General features: G+C 46.9%; 1 protein-coding gene across 2 annotated transcripts in view; it reads left to right on the plus strand.

Annotated features, from left to right (window-relative positions):
* Positions 1-1496: 1496 nt before the first annotated feature.
* Positions 1497-13503, plus strand: part of AP1B1 (adaptor related protein complex 1 subunit beta 1) — a 45020-nt gene continuing 33013 nt past the window's right edge. The window contains exons 1-2 of one of the 2 annotated variants that reach the window (XM_077307532.1): positions 1497-1638; positions 13181-13243. In XM_077307532.1, the coding sequence (XP_077163647.1) occupies positions 13207-13243 (37 nt within the window). In that variant the 5' untranslated portion in view covers positions 1497-1638; positions 13181-13206. The remainder of the gene's footprint in view (positions 1639-13180; positions 13244-13503) is intronic. The other variant, XM_077307533.1, reaches the window with a different exon arrangement.

A 13503-nucleotide genomic window follows, 5' to 3' on the forward strand; every position in this document is an offset into this window, starting at 1 on the left:
CTACAATCCCCATGAGCCCCTACCAGCACCATGCTGGCAGGGGCTCATGGGAATTGTAGTCCACAGACCCCTGGACAGCTTGGTAACCCCTGAACTAGAATCTGGGAGGTGCAAGTCACCCTGAGTGGGTGGTAAGCAGTGAATGGCACTTAAGCCATGAGACATGCTCCTCCTCCAAGCCCTTATCAGAAATATATTATGTGGAACAGATATTAAACTCACATGGACTAAGGGCAGGCTCACCAAAGCTCAAACCTCGAATGAAACTTTGTTGGTCTTATTTATTATTACATTTTTATACCGCCGCTCCCAAAACTGGCTCACAGTAGGTGCCCCTGGACTCAAACTTTGTTCTAAAAGAATAAGAGCCTCACTAGAATCCTTTCCCCCTCCCCAAGCTGACAATGCCACTCCATCCCCTATCCATTATATTCAGTTCCCCACCTATTCTCTCCTTTCAGCCTGGTCTACTCAAAAGTAACTCCCCTGAGTTCTGTGGGACCCACCCCCATGATTTCAAAGTTTCTCCTTGCCAGCTGTAACCTTTTACACACTTTTGTGCTAAACCAAGGCATGAAAGCACTTTGAATGTTTTAAGGTGCTATAAAGGTAAAGGTATCCCCTGTGCAAGCACCGAGTCATGTCTGACCCTTGGGGTGACGCCCTCTAGCGTTTTCATGGCAGACTCAATACGGGGTGGTTTGCCAGTGCCTTCCCCAGTCATTACCGTTTACCCCCCAGCAGCAAGCTGGGTACTCATTTTACCGACCTCGGAAGGATGGAAGGCTGAGTCAACCTTGAGCCGGCTGCTGGGATTGAACTCCCAGCCTCATGGGCAGAGCTTCAGACAGCTACCTTACCACCCTGAGCCACAAGAGGATCATTTAAGGTGCTCTATAAATGTCCTATTAATCATTCAAAAGACATGCAACCCCAAACTGTGCATATTTCCTCAGCACGCGGGAGCACGTAAGCAAGCAACCCCCAAACGACACTCCCGGGGCAGGGAACCCCTCTTGTCACGCAAGGAACTACTCGTTTCCATCCCACGGCATTGCACCTGAGGAAGCGTGCGCGCACACGGAATAAAACTTGGCCCGTCTGAACGGGACCCCAGGACTCCACATTCGCCCTGCTGCTTCAGACCCACCCGGCCACCCGCTGGCGCCCACTGCAAAGGGCCACGCACTAAACACACAGAGAGTCCAGTGGTCTGAAGGAGCACGACAAAAACCGAATCCATTTTGAACAGAGCTGAATACATCTGGGCTGGTCTGAAAGCTTGCTGTTGGACTTATGGAGGAACTGCATTGCATTGCATGGGCTTCCTCTTGGAAGAGGAATTTGGAACAAAGCTGAATAAATCTGGGTTGGTCTTAAAAGTGCCGGTTGGACTCGATTTCTGTTATGCCCAGAGGAAGCCCGTGCAACGCAACGCAACTCCTCCATAAGTCTGCGCACGAGCCTCCCCCCCCCTCCATCCTCCCTCTTTCCTCGCCTTCCGGTTCCCCTCTGCCGCCCTGGAAGTGCTTCTTCGTGTCATTTCTCCCTTCCCTCCACTTCCGCTGGGGCTGCAGCCAAGACGGGCGAGCGAAGCGGCTGCAGCCGGAGAGGGGAGAGCGGCGCCCGCAGAGCCAGGTAAGGAGCCCCGGACGAGCCTGCCTTGCAAAATCCCCGCGCGGACCCGCCACGCCGGGCTGGGGGGTTAGGAAAGGGTCCCCTTTCCAAAACGGCCCCTCTTGAAGGGGTTCCTCCAGCTGTCTAATCCCCTTTCCCCGGTTTCCCCCTCTTTTTTTTTTTTTTTGCTGCGTGCCCCAGGAGCCCAGGGGGGCGAGACGCTGGCCCCTCGGAAGTGGGCATGCCAGCCTCCAGGCGGGACCGGGGGATCCCCCGGAATGACAGCCTGTCCCCAGGCGGCGGGGATCAGGGTGGCCAAAAATACTTCGTTACAGTCGTTCAGACCGAGTTATTTTATATATTTTAGTTATTTACATTTATATACCGCCCTCCCCGAAGGCTCATCATAATAAATCGTATCATCTGACATACACACGTAGAATTGTAAGAGGCCGAAACAGTGCGGCCATCGAGTGCAGCGCAATTAAAGCAATTCCTAAAAGAAAACGATGTTAATTTAGAGCATTAGATTTTTCTCAGGCTCCATCTCCAAATCTCCAGTAGTTTCTCAATCTGGATTTGGCAACTCCACCCACCTTGTTCCCTGCTGGTGGCCAGGGTGGGATCTGACAACCCTGATGTAAGAATAAAAGTGGTTCCCTTAGGCATGTTCAGAGTGGCTTTCTGTCTGTTGACTAAGCAGTTTCCAGGGATCAAGGAAGGGCTTTCCTATTCTAGGGACTGTGGTTTATTTCCAGTTGAATTTGTTTCCAAGAAACTGAGCATTGGGAGGGGTTGGGGTGGCTTGATAAGCATGAAGGTGGGATTTTCTTGAGTGAATGCTGGAGAAATGTGGGTTGTTCCCTCCTTAGCCAAGGGTATGTCACTGGTAGGGACGCATGGATCTCCTTAGTTGCCCTCCTTTGGGGTATGCATCTGTGGGTTTTTTTAATCCATTTATTGACAAGGTTTTAATGATACCTCTGAACAATGGTTCCAGTAGGTATGAATAATTTGAACTGGGACTGGGGGTGGTGTGATCACATCACCTGTCATGTTTGCTTTGGATACACAGCTAGAAAGCTACACGCCTCAAGTTCTCATGATCTGCTCGTGGAAAGATCTGAAGAAGTATGCAAGCATGCCAAAACCTACACCCAGAATTACACTTGGTTTGCTTTAAATTGCCACTGGACTCAAACTTGGTCTAATGTTCCTCAGAGAGCCCAGACTGTAGCGCTCTGCTGAGAAGTCAGTGACAAGCTCAGGTTTACTCTTGTGTAGTATATGGAATGGCCTAAAGTTGGGAAGGTTCTGGTTGGAATCTTGCTAATGCTACAAACCAGCTCGGTGGGCTTTACAGAACGTACTTTCCCTCAGGTATCTTCTCTGCCAGCCTCCACATCTGCAAAGTGGAGGTGATGTTTTTTTGCTCTACAAAGCTGTTGGAAAGACTGCACAAATATGAACTGGTTAGCTCATGATAGTCTCTCCCGTTTGATGAGCCAGTATGTTTATTTAGAAGCAAGTTCAATGGGATTACTATCCAATTAAGTGTGCCAAAAGCTGCAGCTTAAAATCTCCAGGCTTTGCTTGCATTTGCGGTAGGTAGAAAAGCAGGGGAAATAATAACAATAATAATATAATACTTTTTTAAAAACTTAATTTTTCTACTCTAACCTTCCCACAAGGCCCTGGGCAGGTAACATTAGCCATCAACCATAAAACATTAAAACTTCAAAACTATAATGTACATGTTCTTTGCCTTCTTCAGTGCGTATCATAAATAAAGGAAAAGAAAATGAGTCTGCTGTGTGGAACTGGCAGAATAACAGTGCTTTTGCTCCATTATTTATTATTGATTGATTGATTAACTACATTGCATAGTTATACTGTGCACTGCAGTTGTATCGTGATAGTCCTGACCTGGATAGTCCAGGCATGCCCAATCTTGTCAGATCTTGGAAGTTAAGTAGGGTAGACCTTGGTTAGTATTGGGGTGTTTAAAAAAAATTAATCTCTATTCAAAATCTCACAAGCAGAACATACACAATCAGATTAAAACTTTTCACCAAAGTATAGCCAACACCAATATATCCTTGCCGATAAAGCTTCTTTCAAATTATTGTGAAGTTTCAAAGGTCTGCAAAATCATCCGATTCGCAGTCCAGGATGGTTTCCAAGTCTTTATATGTCTGTTGATATTTTAATCTCTAATAATCGCCGCCAGTCTGGCCATTTCAGAAAGTTCCATGACTTGGTTAGTATTTGAATGGGAGCCCTCCAAGGAAAACTAGGGTCATGACTCAGGGCCAGGGAATGGCAAACCACCTCTGAACGCCTTTTGCCTAGCAGCTGGACAGTCTTACGATCTGGCTACACTAATTACACACCATACAGTAAAAAAATACTCCATCGATTTAACCGAGCTGTGTAGGAGTGCAGTGGTGTACTATGCTTTGCTTTCTTCCCGCAAAGAACTCAAAAAGTGGAACTCAAAAAGATCTCTTATTGGTGTTCTAGCCAGGCACCATCTTATTTTCATCAGAAGAACTGTATCTCTATATTTCTTTCAGACAGCTGGCTGTTTCTACTTCTGTCAGCGCAGCCCTTTTAGTCATGGCTCCCTTGGTCACTTGTGGCAGGGAGAGCTTGCCTGTAGGTGAGCAGGTCGGGAGGGCTGACTTGATTCTTAAACTTATATGTTTTGAAAGGTGAAACAATAACAAGGTTATGCATGAGCAGGCAGTCAAATGAATGCCTGCAGCCTTGCAGATTTTATCTAGAATAGTTTGTTCCTTCCAGGTGTCTTAATTGTTAATGTACGGATCCTCACCATGGAGAATTTTGTGACGTGCTATATCTTTCTGTAGAAAAATCTCCAACCCACATATATACAGGTAGTATCTGTTTGTAAATGTAGCGTCTATTCCACCACTTATATCAATGCAGTATCTCTCAGGGCTGTTGTGCTACAAATAGCGTAATTTAGGCTCTGAATAAGCCCAGTGCTTGTGTATAGGACCTTTGCCACCTTTTGCTAATCCTGTTTAGATTTCTTTTTAAAATTTGAATTGGGATGTTTTCACCAAAAACTCATATCACTGCCCACAACTCATTTGCTTCTAAAGCTTTTAGCATGCTCCCTTGTTCACATAAAAAGTGACCCATTAAGAGATGTGTACATTGCATCTGTTCTGCTAACTCAAACACCAGCAGGTATTGGAGTCTCTGGCCTGTAAGCCCATGGACTTTCATCCCTCTGACATTGTTTATGTGCCTTCCATTTTATGCTCTTTGGACTGTATGGTGAAGTTTTGGGGTCAGAACACACAGAAAACGACAATGGAAACTATTAGTATGTTAAATGTATTATTATGAGCTGCTCAACACTTGTTCATCCACACAGGAACCATCTGGCTAACTTTTAAAAGCAGGTTTGGGGGCATTTGTGAGGTGAGATGGTCTGTTACCTCTGCTTGTCTAAAAGCCTTGCAAATAAGTCCGCCAGAGTAACTGGTCCTGATGGTTATTAGTTAGCCAAGCGTTTGAGATGAGGGCAGCAGATTTCTTATTCAGTTCACCACAACTTCCTGGCTGGGTCAGCTGGAATTGATTTGTAATTGCCAGGAGCAAATGGTTACTTAAACAACCATGTTATACCTCTCGTGCAGCTCCATCTTGAACGATTTTTTTAAACAGCAGAATGTTTCAGTGTCCTTTTGAGATTCCCAATACTTGGGCTTATTCTTTATTCTGTGCATGGTGCAGAATAACATCTTGATGCTACATTTGTCTTCCAGAGTTCAGCTGCTGGCTTGACTTAGTTAGCAGAGGGTGGAAGCTGTCGCATAGCCCGTGTGGCCCACTTTTCCAGCAGTTTCTGGATTTTCAGCAGTCCGGTTCAATTCTTCAAATGTCAGAAGTTCTGCAGTGTGTGTATAAGGGACTTGAGACCCAGCTTGGTGTAGTGGTTAAGAGGAACGGCCTCTAATCTAAATGACTGGGTTTGATTCCCCCTCTCCTCTGCATGCAGCCAGCTGGGTGACCTTGGGCCAGTCACGGTTCTCTCAGTGCTCTGGGTAGTAAAAAAAAAAACAGGGTACAAAAAGCAGCTCTTGTTTTCTTCCTGGCTATTGTAGCTTCTAAGAACATATGAGCAGACCTTGGAGATCTTGGGGCAGGGAGCCAGTATGAACGGGCCTTGTTCTGATCTGATCAGGGACATTCTAGGGTGCTCCCCTGGTGAAATACCTGGAGGCCTGGTCTGTACATAAAGTGAAGTAGAATAGATAATGGAATGGGATTGCACCACTGCATTCCGCCCTCCCCCTTTAGAAAACTTTAGTGCAAAGAATTGCATTGTAGGGAATTGGTGGAGTTAGTCTTGTGTAGCAGCATGAAATATAGCTGCCCTCCTGCAGTTATGGAATCCCTTCTACCACTTCATTCTGCAGCCTGCGAAAGCCAGACCCAAAGCACTCCAAGGCACGTTTTTAAAAACTGGTGCAGTTTCTCTGGTGGATTTGCTCACATCCCTGTTAAGAACTCCATTTAAAAGTACCAAAAGAGAACTAGAGGGGGGGAAATAAGCTTGATATTTTCAGATTTCTAGAATGGTTTCCTCTTTGAGGGAGCCTTCCTCGAGGCTCTTCCTCAGAAAGGGTCTGTTTTCTCCGTAAGCATGAGTGTGCTTCCCTTTAATTACAAAATTGTCACCACGTCTGGTGGCCACTTTCCCAGCCCTGGACTTGGCCTGAAATGCCAGGCATTGATGTTCTGAAGGGAACTCTCTAACCAGTTCTGCTTCCCTTTTTGATGAAAATGGAACAAGACCTGCTTGTATAATGGTCAGCACAGTTACAAACATATTCAGCTTGGCTTCTGACTGCCTGAAGTCCTGGACTCCAGCTGTCAGTGGCTCTTCCAAGTCTTTGGAAAGACACATTGTCAGTTCTGCTGCCTGAGATTCTTTTCATCTGATATGCCGAGACAGAATCCGGGTAGCGGCACATGTAAAAGCCTCTTCTTCGCCTGTGGGTTTATGGACTTCTGCCCTTGAAAACATAGAAGAAAGGTGGCTGAAGGTCACACTTGTTAAAAGATATTTCCATGATTTCTTTTGCTGTAGCACATTGGTCATTTGCACAGACTAGGGGATGATCTTGATGCTGTATGACAAGGTTGCAGAGATGTTTCCTTGCTGTTAACGCAAAACTTGGCCGTAAGCAGGAGTTTGGGGTGGAGGCCTACTAATATTTGGCTGAGCTCATAAAGCCGACTTTCATTGAAGGAATGTCTACAATGAGATCATTTTATTTACACTTTCCCATCAGGGTGATGTGGGTTTTTGTTCTGGAACTTCAGTCTTGTATACCCTGTCTTTCTTATTACCTCATTTTGCATGTGAAAGTTTATTCTTGATCTTGGAAAAGCAAAGGAAGGGTTGATGCAGAGGGGACTGAAAAGTGCTTGGGAAGGGTAGCTCTGGGTCAGTTTGGATGTTTAATCATAGAATCATAGAGTTGGAAGGGGCCATACAGGCCATCTAGTCCAACCCCCTGCTCAACGCAGGATCAGCCCAAAGCATCCTAAAGCATCCAAGAAAAGTGTGTATCCAACCTTTGCTTGAAGACTGCCAGTGAGGGGGAGCTCACCACCTCCTTAGGCAGCCTATTCCACTGCTGAACTACTCTGACTGTGAAAAACTTTTTCCTGATATCTAGCCTATATTGTTGTGCTTGTAGTTTAAACCCATTACTGCATGTCCTTTCCTCTGCAGCCAATGGGAACAGCATCCTGCCCTCCTCCAAGTGACAACCTTTCAAATACTTAAAGAGGGCTAGCATGTCCCCTCTCAACCTCCTTTTCTCCAGGCTGAACATTCCCAAGTCCCTCAACCTATCTTCATAGGGCTTGGTCCCTTGGCCCCAGATCATCTTCGTCGCTCTCCTCTGTACCCTTTCAATTTTATCTACGTCCTTCTTGAAGTGAGGCCTCCAGAACTGCACACAGTACTCCAGGTGTGATCTGACCAGTGCCGTATACATTCCATGCTCAGCACAGTATTTTTTTTTACAAAATGCAGATCGGTTAAAATCGCAGTCTGAAGACCACAAGTTAGCGAACACCAGTAGAGCAGAGGAAAAAATTAGACCCGCATTTTGCATGCCTTCTGTAAGCGGAATGGCATGAGCAACTAGTTCATTCCCTAAAAAACTTGCAGTATAAATGTTGACAGTGGGACACAGATCATAAGAGCCCTGCTGGATCAAATGAAAGATCTAAAGAGCCTGTCCAGCATCTCAGTGATGTGGGTTTTCTGGGAAACTATGAATAGGAAATTTCCCCAGAAAATGGTTGGATTTAAATTTAGATAAATATTTAAAATAATGTTAGCAAAAAAAAAAGGCAAATACACCACAGGTGCAGGGATTTGTCCATACTTCATACCCCACATTCAGCCAATTTAATGTAATTATTTCCAGCACAGCAGTCCTGGGTTAGGATGTAATTATTTCCAGCACAGCAGTCCTGAGTTAGGAGAGGAGAGAAGTCTCAAAACAGTTTATAATTACCTTCCCTCCCTCTCCCCATAGCAGGTGGGACCAAGAGAGCTCTGAGAGAACTGTGACTGGCCCAAGGTCAACTGATGGGTCCAGGAGACTCCCAGGAGCATTACACGGCCCAGGAAGCATGGCCAGATTCCTGAGCCCAAATTGCCTGGGCAAATGGTGGTATCCGCTAGCGCAGTGGTCCCCAACCTTTTTATCACTGGGGACCACTCAACGCTTGACAATTTTACTGAGGCCCGGTGGGGGGGGTAGTTCACTCCTCTACTCTCAACCACTGCCCTAACGCTCTCTGGTCGCTATGGTAATGTTTAAACATCCCTTCAAAATAAGATACAGACACGCCACAACAATGAACATAAGGAACATTTTATTTTCATGGAAATTTTAACTCATGACAATGACAAATCAATGGGAACCCTGAGCTTGTTTCTCTGCAATGAGATTGTCTCCCATCACTCCCACATGGGACTATGACACCCAAAGTGTGTTGTAAAGGGCGGGGGGGGGGGGAGAAGGCGTCCTTCGCGGCCCACCTCCAATTAGTCGACGGACCACATGTGGTCCGCGGCCCACAGGTTGGGGATCGCTACACTAGCACATAGAGCATTTTCAAGGAGGATGCCTGGCCATTGGACTGGCAGCTGACTGAAAGCAAAGTTGACGTTAGAAAACCTTTTATATTGCTGCAAGCTTTCTGTGATGGCTTTCAAACCATTCAAAACCCAAATTCTACGTCTCTTATTTGCCGGCAGTCAGGCTCCAGTTTTAATCCAGCAAAAGCTTCTGCACCATAGGTATCAAAATCTTGAAGACTGTTGACATTTTAAATAGTATATTTAATTGCTTATCATCCATGTGGAGTTTTTCAGTGTAGCAGAGGTTAAAAACACACAAACACACACAGAGATCCCTGCCTCCAGTATGCAATAGGTTCATAGTATCCTAAAGCCATCGGCTCACAGCTATAAATCTAGGTATGAAGAAGAAGAAGAAGATTCTTCCTTCCAGGCGTGTGTTGTCTAAATACCAGGCAGAATTCAGCTGAGCTTGAGGCTGTTCTATTAGGGCAGAGTGCTGGATAATTCAAGTGCCGTTTGAAAGCCCCCAACTGTTTCAATGCAGCAAGACAATGGAAGGATTTGCCGCAAGGAGTCTCGTGTCCTTAATGGAACTGTGAAATGAGATGCAGCAGTGCAAATAGGTAGTCCCTGTGCCTTTCAGGACAAAATCGGCAACCAGCATTTCAGTACGGAATTGGCTGTCCTAAATGCAGCAGACAGGCTAGCGCAGGTGAGGGTTTCAACTCTTGCTCATTCGCGCTGGTATCAGAAAACATGGATAGCACCATTTACAACGTGCCTGGCTTGTCCATGATGAATTTGATTCTGCTATGCCTTGAAGAGTGAATGTTTTAAGGACTGCTGATTTGCACCTAGACAGTCCTGTTTTAATCGGTCTCTGGGTTTGTTTTTAGTTTATTGGCTGCTATCTTAATGTGATGGTTCCTTTTAGGGATACTACCCTTAAGCAGCTGTGCTGGGGAAGTGGCATCCTCAAAAATTTCCAAGCAATGGCTCAAAGACTATGTATTGAACCTGTAAATCTGTCTTGTACCTGGTCAGGCCGCTGATTCATTTTTAGCCCAGTATTGTCTACTCCGGTCAAAGGAATGGTTTTCCTGTGATACTATAATTTGTGATGTGTTTCTCTTCCTGCTACTGAAGTCCTTTTGGAAATGGGGAATAAACCCAAGACCTTCTACATATGTTTGACTGGTAAACTATGGTCCCAACATATTAGAGTTTTAATGGGTATTTTATAGGGTTTTATTGTTTGGTTTGTTTTTTGTAACCCACCATGAGCTGGTCTCAAAGAGCGGTGGGATATAATCCAATTATTATTATTATTAATAATAATAAATAATACAAGGAACTTCCTTGTGCCAAGTCAGTTTTGGGTCCAGCTTGCTCAGTGCTGCCTCCTGTGGCTGAAAGTGGCTCTCCCAATCTGAAGAAGAAGAGTTGGTCTTTTGCTCCCCACTTTTTACTACCCAAAGGAGTCTCAAAGCATCCCTATCTCTCCCCACAACAGACTTCCCTATCTCTCCCCACAACAGATGCCCTGTGAGGTAGGTGGGGCTGAGAGAGCTCTGAGAGAACTGTGACTCTGTGGCTCTTTGAGGAGTGTAGGCAGAGAGGAGGTCCCTTAGGTACACTGGGCCCTGACCACGTATGGCCTTGAAGGTGATTACCGGAACTTTTAGCCTGATCCGGAATTTGACTGGTATCTACTGCAGTTGATGGAGGATGGGCTGGATGTAGGACCTCTTGTCACCGCTTGTCTTTCTGCTACAGTAATTTCAATTTTTGTGGACCTAAATGGCGGCTTGAACAGTCTGCTTTGAATTAATTTGGACGAGCGTAATGTTGGCTCCAAAGCTTTACAGGCTGCCAGTGTGCTGCAACCACTCCCTGCTTTACCCCACATCTGGTATTGAACTGTCTCCTGCTGAGGCCCACAGCCCCCTCCCTCTGCGGCCGTAAGGGCCAGAAACGTGTGGGTGAAGGGGGAATAGACAAATCTTTCAATGCTCAGAACGCTGATTGAAGTAAGTAAATGAACATGAATAACCGTACACTCTGCACACATGCACTTGTCCCGAGAATCTAGTAACTACAGAGAGCATATCTAAGAGAACCTTTGTGGGTGCAGTATAATAATGAGCCAGTTTGGTGTAGTGGCTAGGAGTGCGGACTTGTAATCTGGCATGCCAGCTTCGATTCTGCGCTCCCCCACATGCAGCCAGTTGGGTGACCTTGGGCTCGCCATGGCGCTGATAAAACTGTTCTGACCGGGCAGTGATATCAGTGCTCTCTCAGCCTCACCCACCCCACAGGGTGTCTGTTGTGGGGAGAGGAATGGGAAGGCGACTGTAAGCCGCTTTGAGCCTCCTTTGGGTAGGGAAAAGCGGCATATAAGAACCAACTCTTCTTCTTCTTCTTCATCATTTTATTTTTATAGCCTGCCCTTCCCTAGTAGGCTCAGAATGGGCCACATAGCTGCATACATGCTCACCAGGGGTCCCTTCCCACCCCTTCCAGGACCAGCACTGGCCATTCTGGGAGGGGAGATCGACATGACCATATAGGGTCGTATAACCTGACAAATGTTTACCAATGCCGAGAAACCCCAGCGTTTCACGAAGCCCTGGTTGAAGAAGCCTGTTCTAAGGAGAGAGGCTTTGTTGGTGTTTGGGCAGATGTCTCTGACCTAGACAGTTCTCAGTTAAATTTTCAGGTAAGGAGGCCAGGGCTTTGTTGACGATTTCTTGCAGTATGGGGGCAGTGATGTGACGTTTGCCCAGGCTGGGCTGACAGGCAGCACTTTCTGGCTTCCTATTTTTGGCACTGGCATGAGAGCAAATTGCCGCTGAGAAGTGGTGTGTACAAGTCTGATTGCACGGGTCTCGTTTTAGTCCCCCCCCCCCCCCATGCAGGGCCACTTTGCATGAAGAGTTTCAGGTGTCGGAATCAGCCTAACGATCACAAGCCACATGGGGAATGGTTCCAACTCCCCAGGGAAGTTTTTTTTTTAATCCCTCCTTTCTTCCGGCACAATATCCAAGCATGGCTCACTCTTAAAAACGTAAGAGCTTGGCTGGGTCCATCTAGTCCAGCCTCCTACTCCATACAGTGGCCAGCCAGTTGTCCTGGCAGGTCAGCGGAAAGGGCATCAAGATCAAGGCCTTTTCCAATTAAACATATCTATGTGTAAACAGTAACGACTGGGGAAGGCAGTGGCAAACCACCCCGTATTGAGTCTGCCATGAAAACGCTGGAGGGCGTCACCCCAAGGGTCAGATATGAGTCGGTGCTTGCACAGGGGATACCTTTACCTTTTATGTGTAACCCTTTCTGCCTTGTTTCCACTCATATCTGTGCTGCATAATATATTTCTGGTAAGGCCTTGAAGGAGGAGCATGCCTCATGGCTTAAGTGCCACTCAGCACTTAACACCCACTCAGGGCGGCTGTCCCACCCCTGAGTGCTTCCTCCACCAACCGGCTTGCCTGTCTGTCCAGCAGCCAGCCAATCGCCTTCCGTCCCCCACCCCTGACCACTCCCTCCTCCTTCCACTTCCCTTTGAGGCTCAGAGGCTGCAGATCCCTGCTGGGTGAGAGCTGCCCCTGCCGGTGAGTTCCCTACTAGTTGCCTGCAGCCTTTCCAGGTCCTGGGTGGAGGGGGAGGCCATCAGCAGAGTTCTTCCACCCCCCCCCCCCAATCTAGCGCCCGTTGTACTAGTGAATGCAACAGGCTTGGCCCCTTGTAGTTACATATATCTGTTTACATAGCATGTTTAATGCTGACCTTAATGGTCTCCGAGCCTCTGATTCCTGCAGCTGCAAAGCAACACGGATAGAACATTTAATCTTTCTGGTTTGCAGCCATTTGTGCCGGGAGCGGCTGTGACACCCTGCGGCAGTGAATTCCTGATGTGAACTCTGTGCAGCATTTTCTGCTCTCTCTCTTGGCATGAGCAAAAGTGGAATAATTTTTGTGCTTTTGGGCCGGGGTCCCTCCAGCTGGTCCTCATAACTGCAAGGCAACTTGGTGACTTTTATTCGGTGTTGGTCGCTGCTGGATTATTGGATGACTGTTCCTGCCGAGTCTGTTCTTCTGGGAACTCCCCTCCCACGCCCCATCGAGGCCAGCAGCTGCCGCTGCCTTCCCTCTGCTGCTGATCCTCCTGTGGAGGAGGGGTTGCAACGTACCTTGTAAGGCGGCCCTGAAAGGAACAGATAAGGCTCCTCCGTTTGCCAAAGGCACATGCCCTCCGTGGCCTCCACTGTCTCCTCCCCGGGCAGCCTGCCCCTGTCTGCAATTTATCTCCAGGAAGAATAAAATGCGTCGTCCTCCTCCTCCTGCAGCTTGAGGATTATCTGGGTGTTAAAGCTTCTGCCTCATTTACCTCTTCTTGCCTCCTTTCAGATACACGCAGCAAGCCAGAGGCCAAAATGACAGATTCAAAGTACTTCACTACTACTAAGAAAGGTAAATGCTTTGCAGGGGGGCGGTTTTCATGCTCACCAGAACACGCAGGTGTACGTGGTATTTAGTTCATGCAAACAGCGGGTGAGATGATAAAATTGTCTGTGAGCTGGATTGGGTTGTCATTGCACGGTTGAATGCCTCCAAACATTTTTTATTTTAAATCTCTGTGCAGTAAGAAATGCCGTGTTGAGGACAAGAGTTTTGGGGGGCTTTTTTCTGTGTCTCTCTGACCTACTGGCTGTGCATACAGGGAATTTATT

Source organism: Paroedura picta, chromosome 13 (genome assembly GCF_049243985.1).
Source record: "Paroedura picta isolate Pp20150507F chromosome 13, Ppicta_v3.0, whole genome shotgun sequence".
Taxonomy (NCBI): domain Eukaryota; kingdom Metazoa; phylum Chordata; class Lepidosauria; order Squamata; family Gekkonidae; genus Paroedura; species Paroedura picta.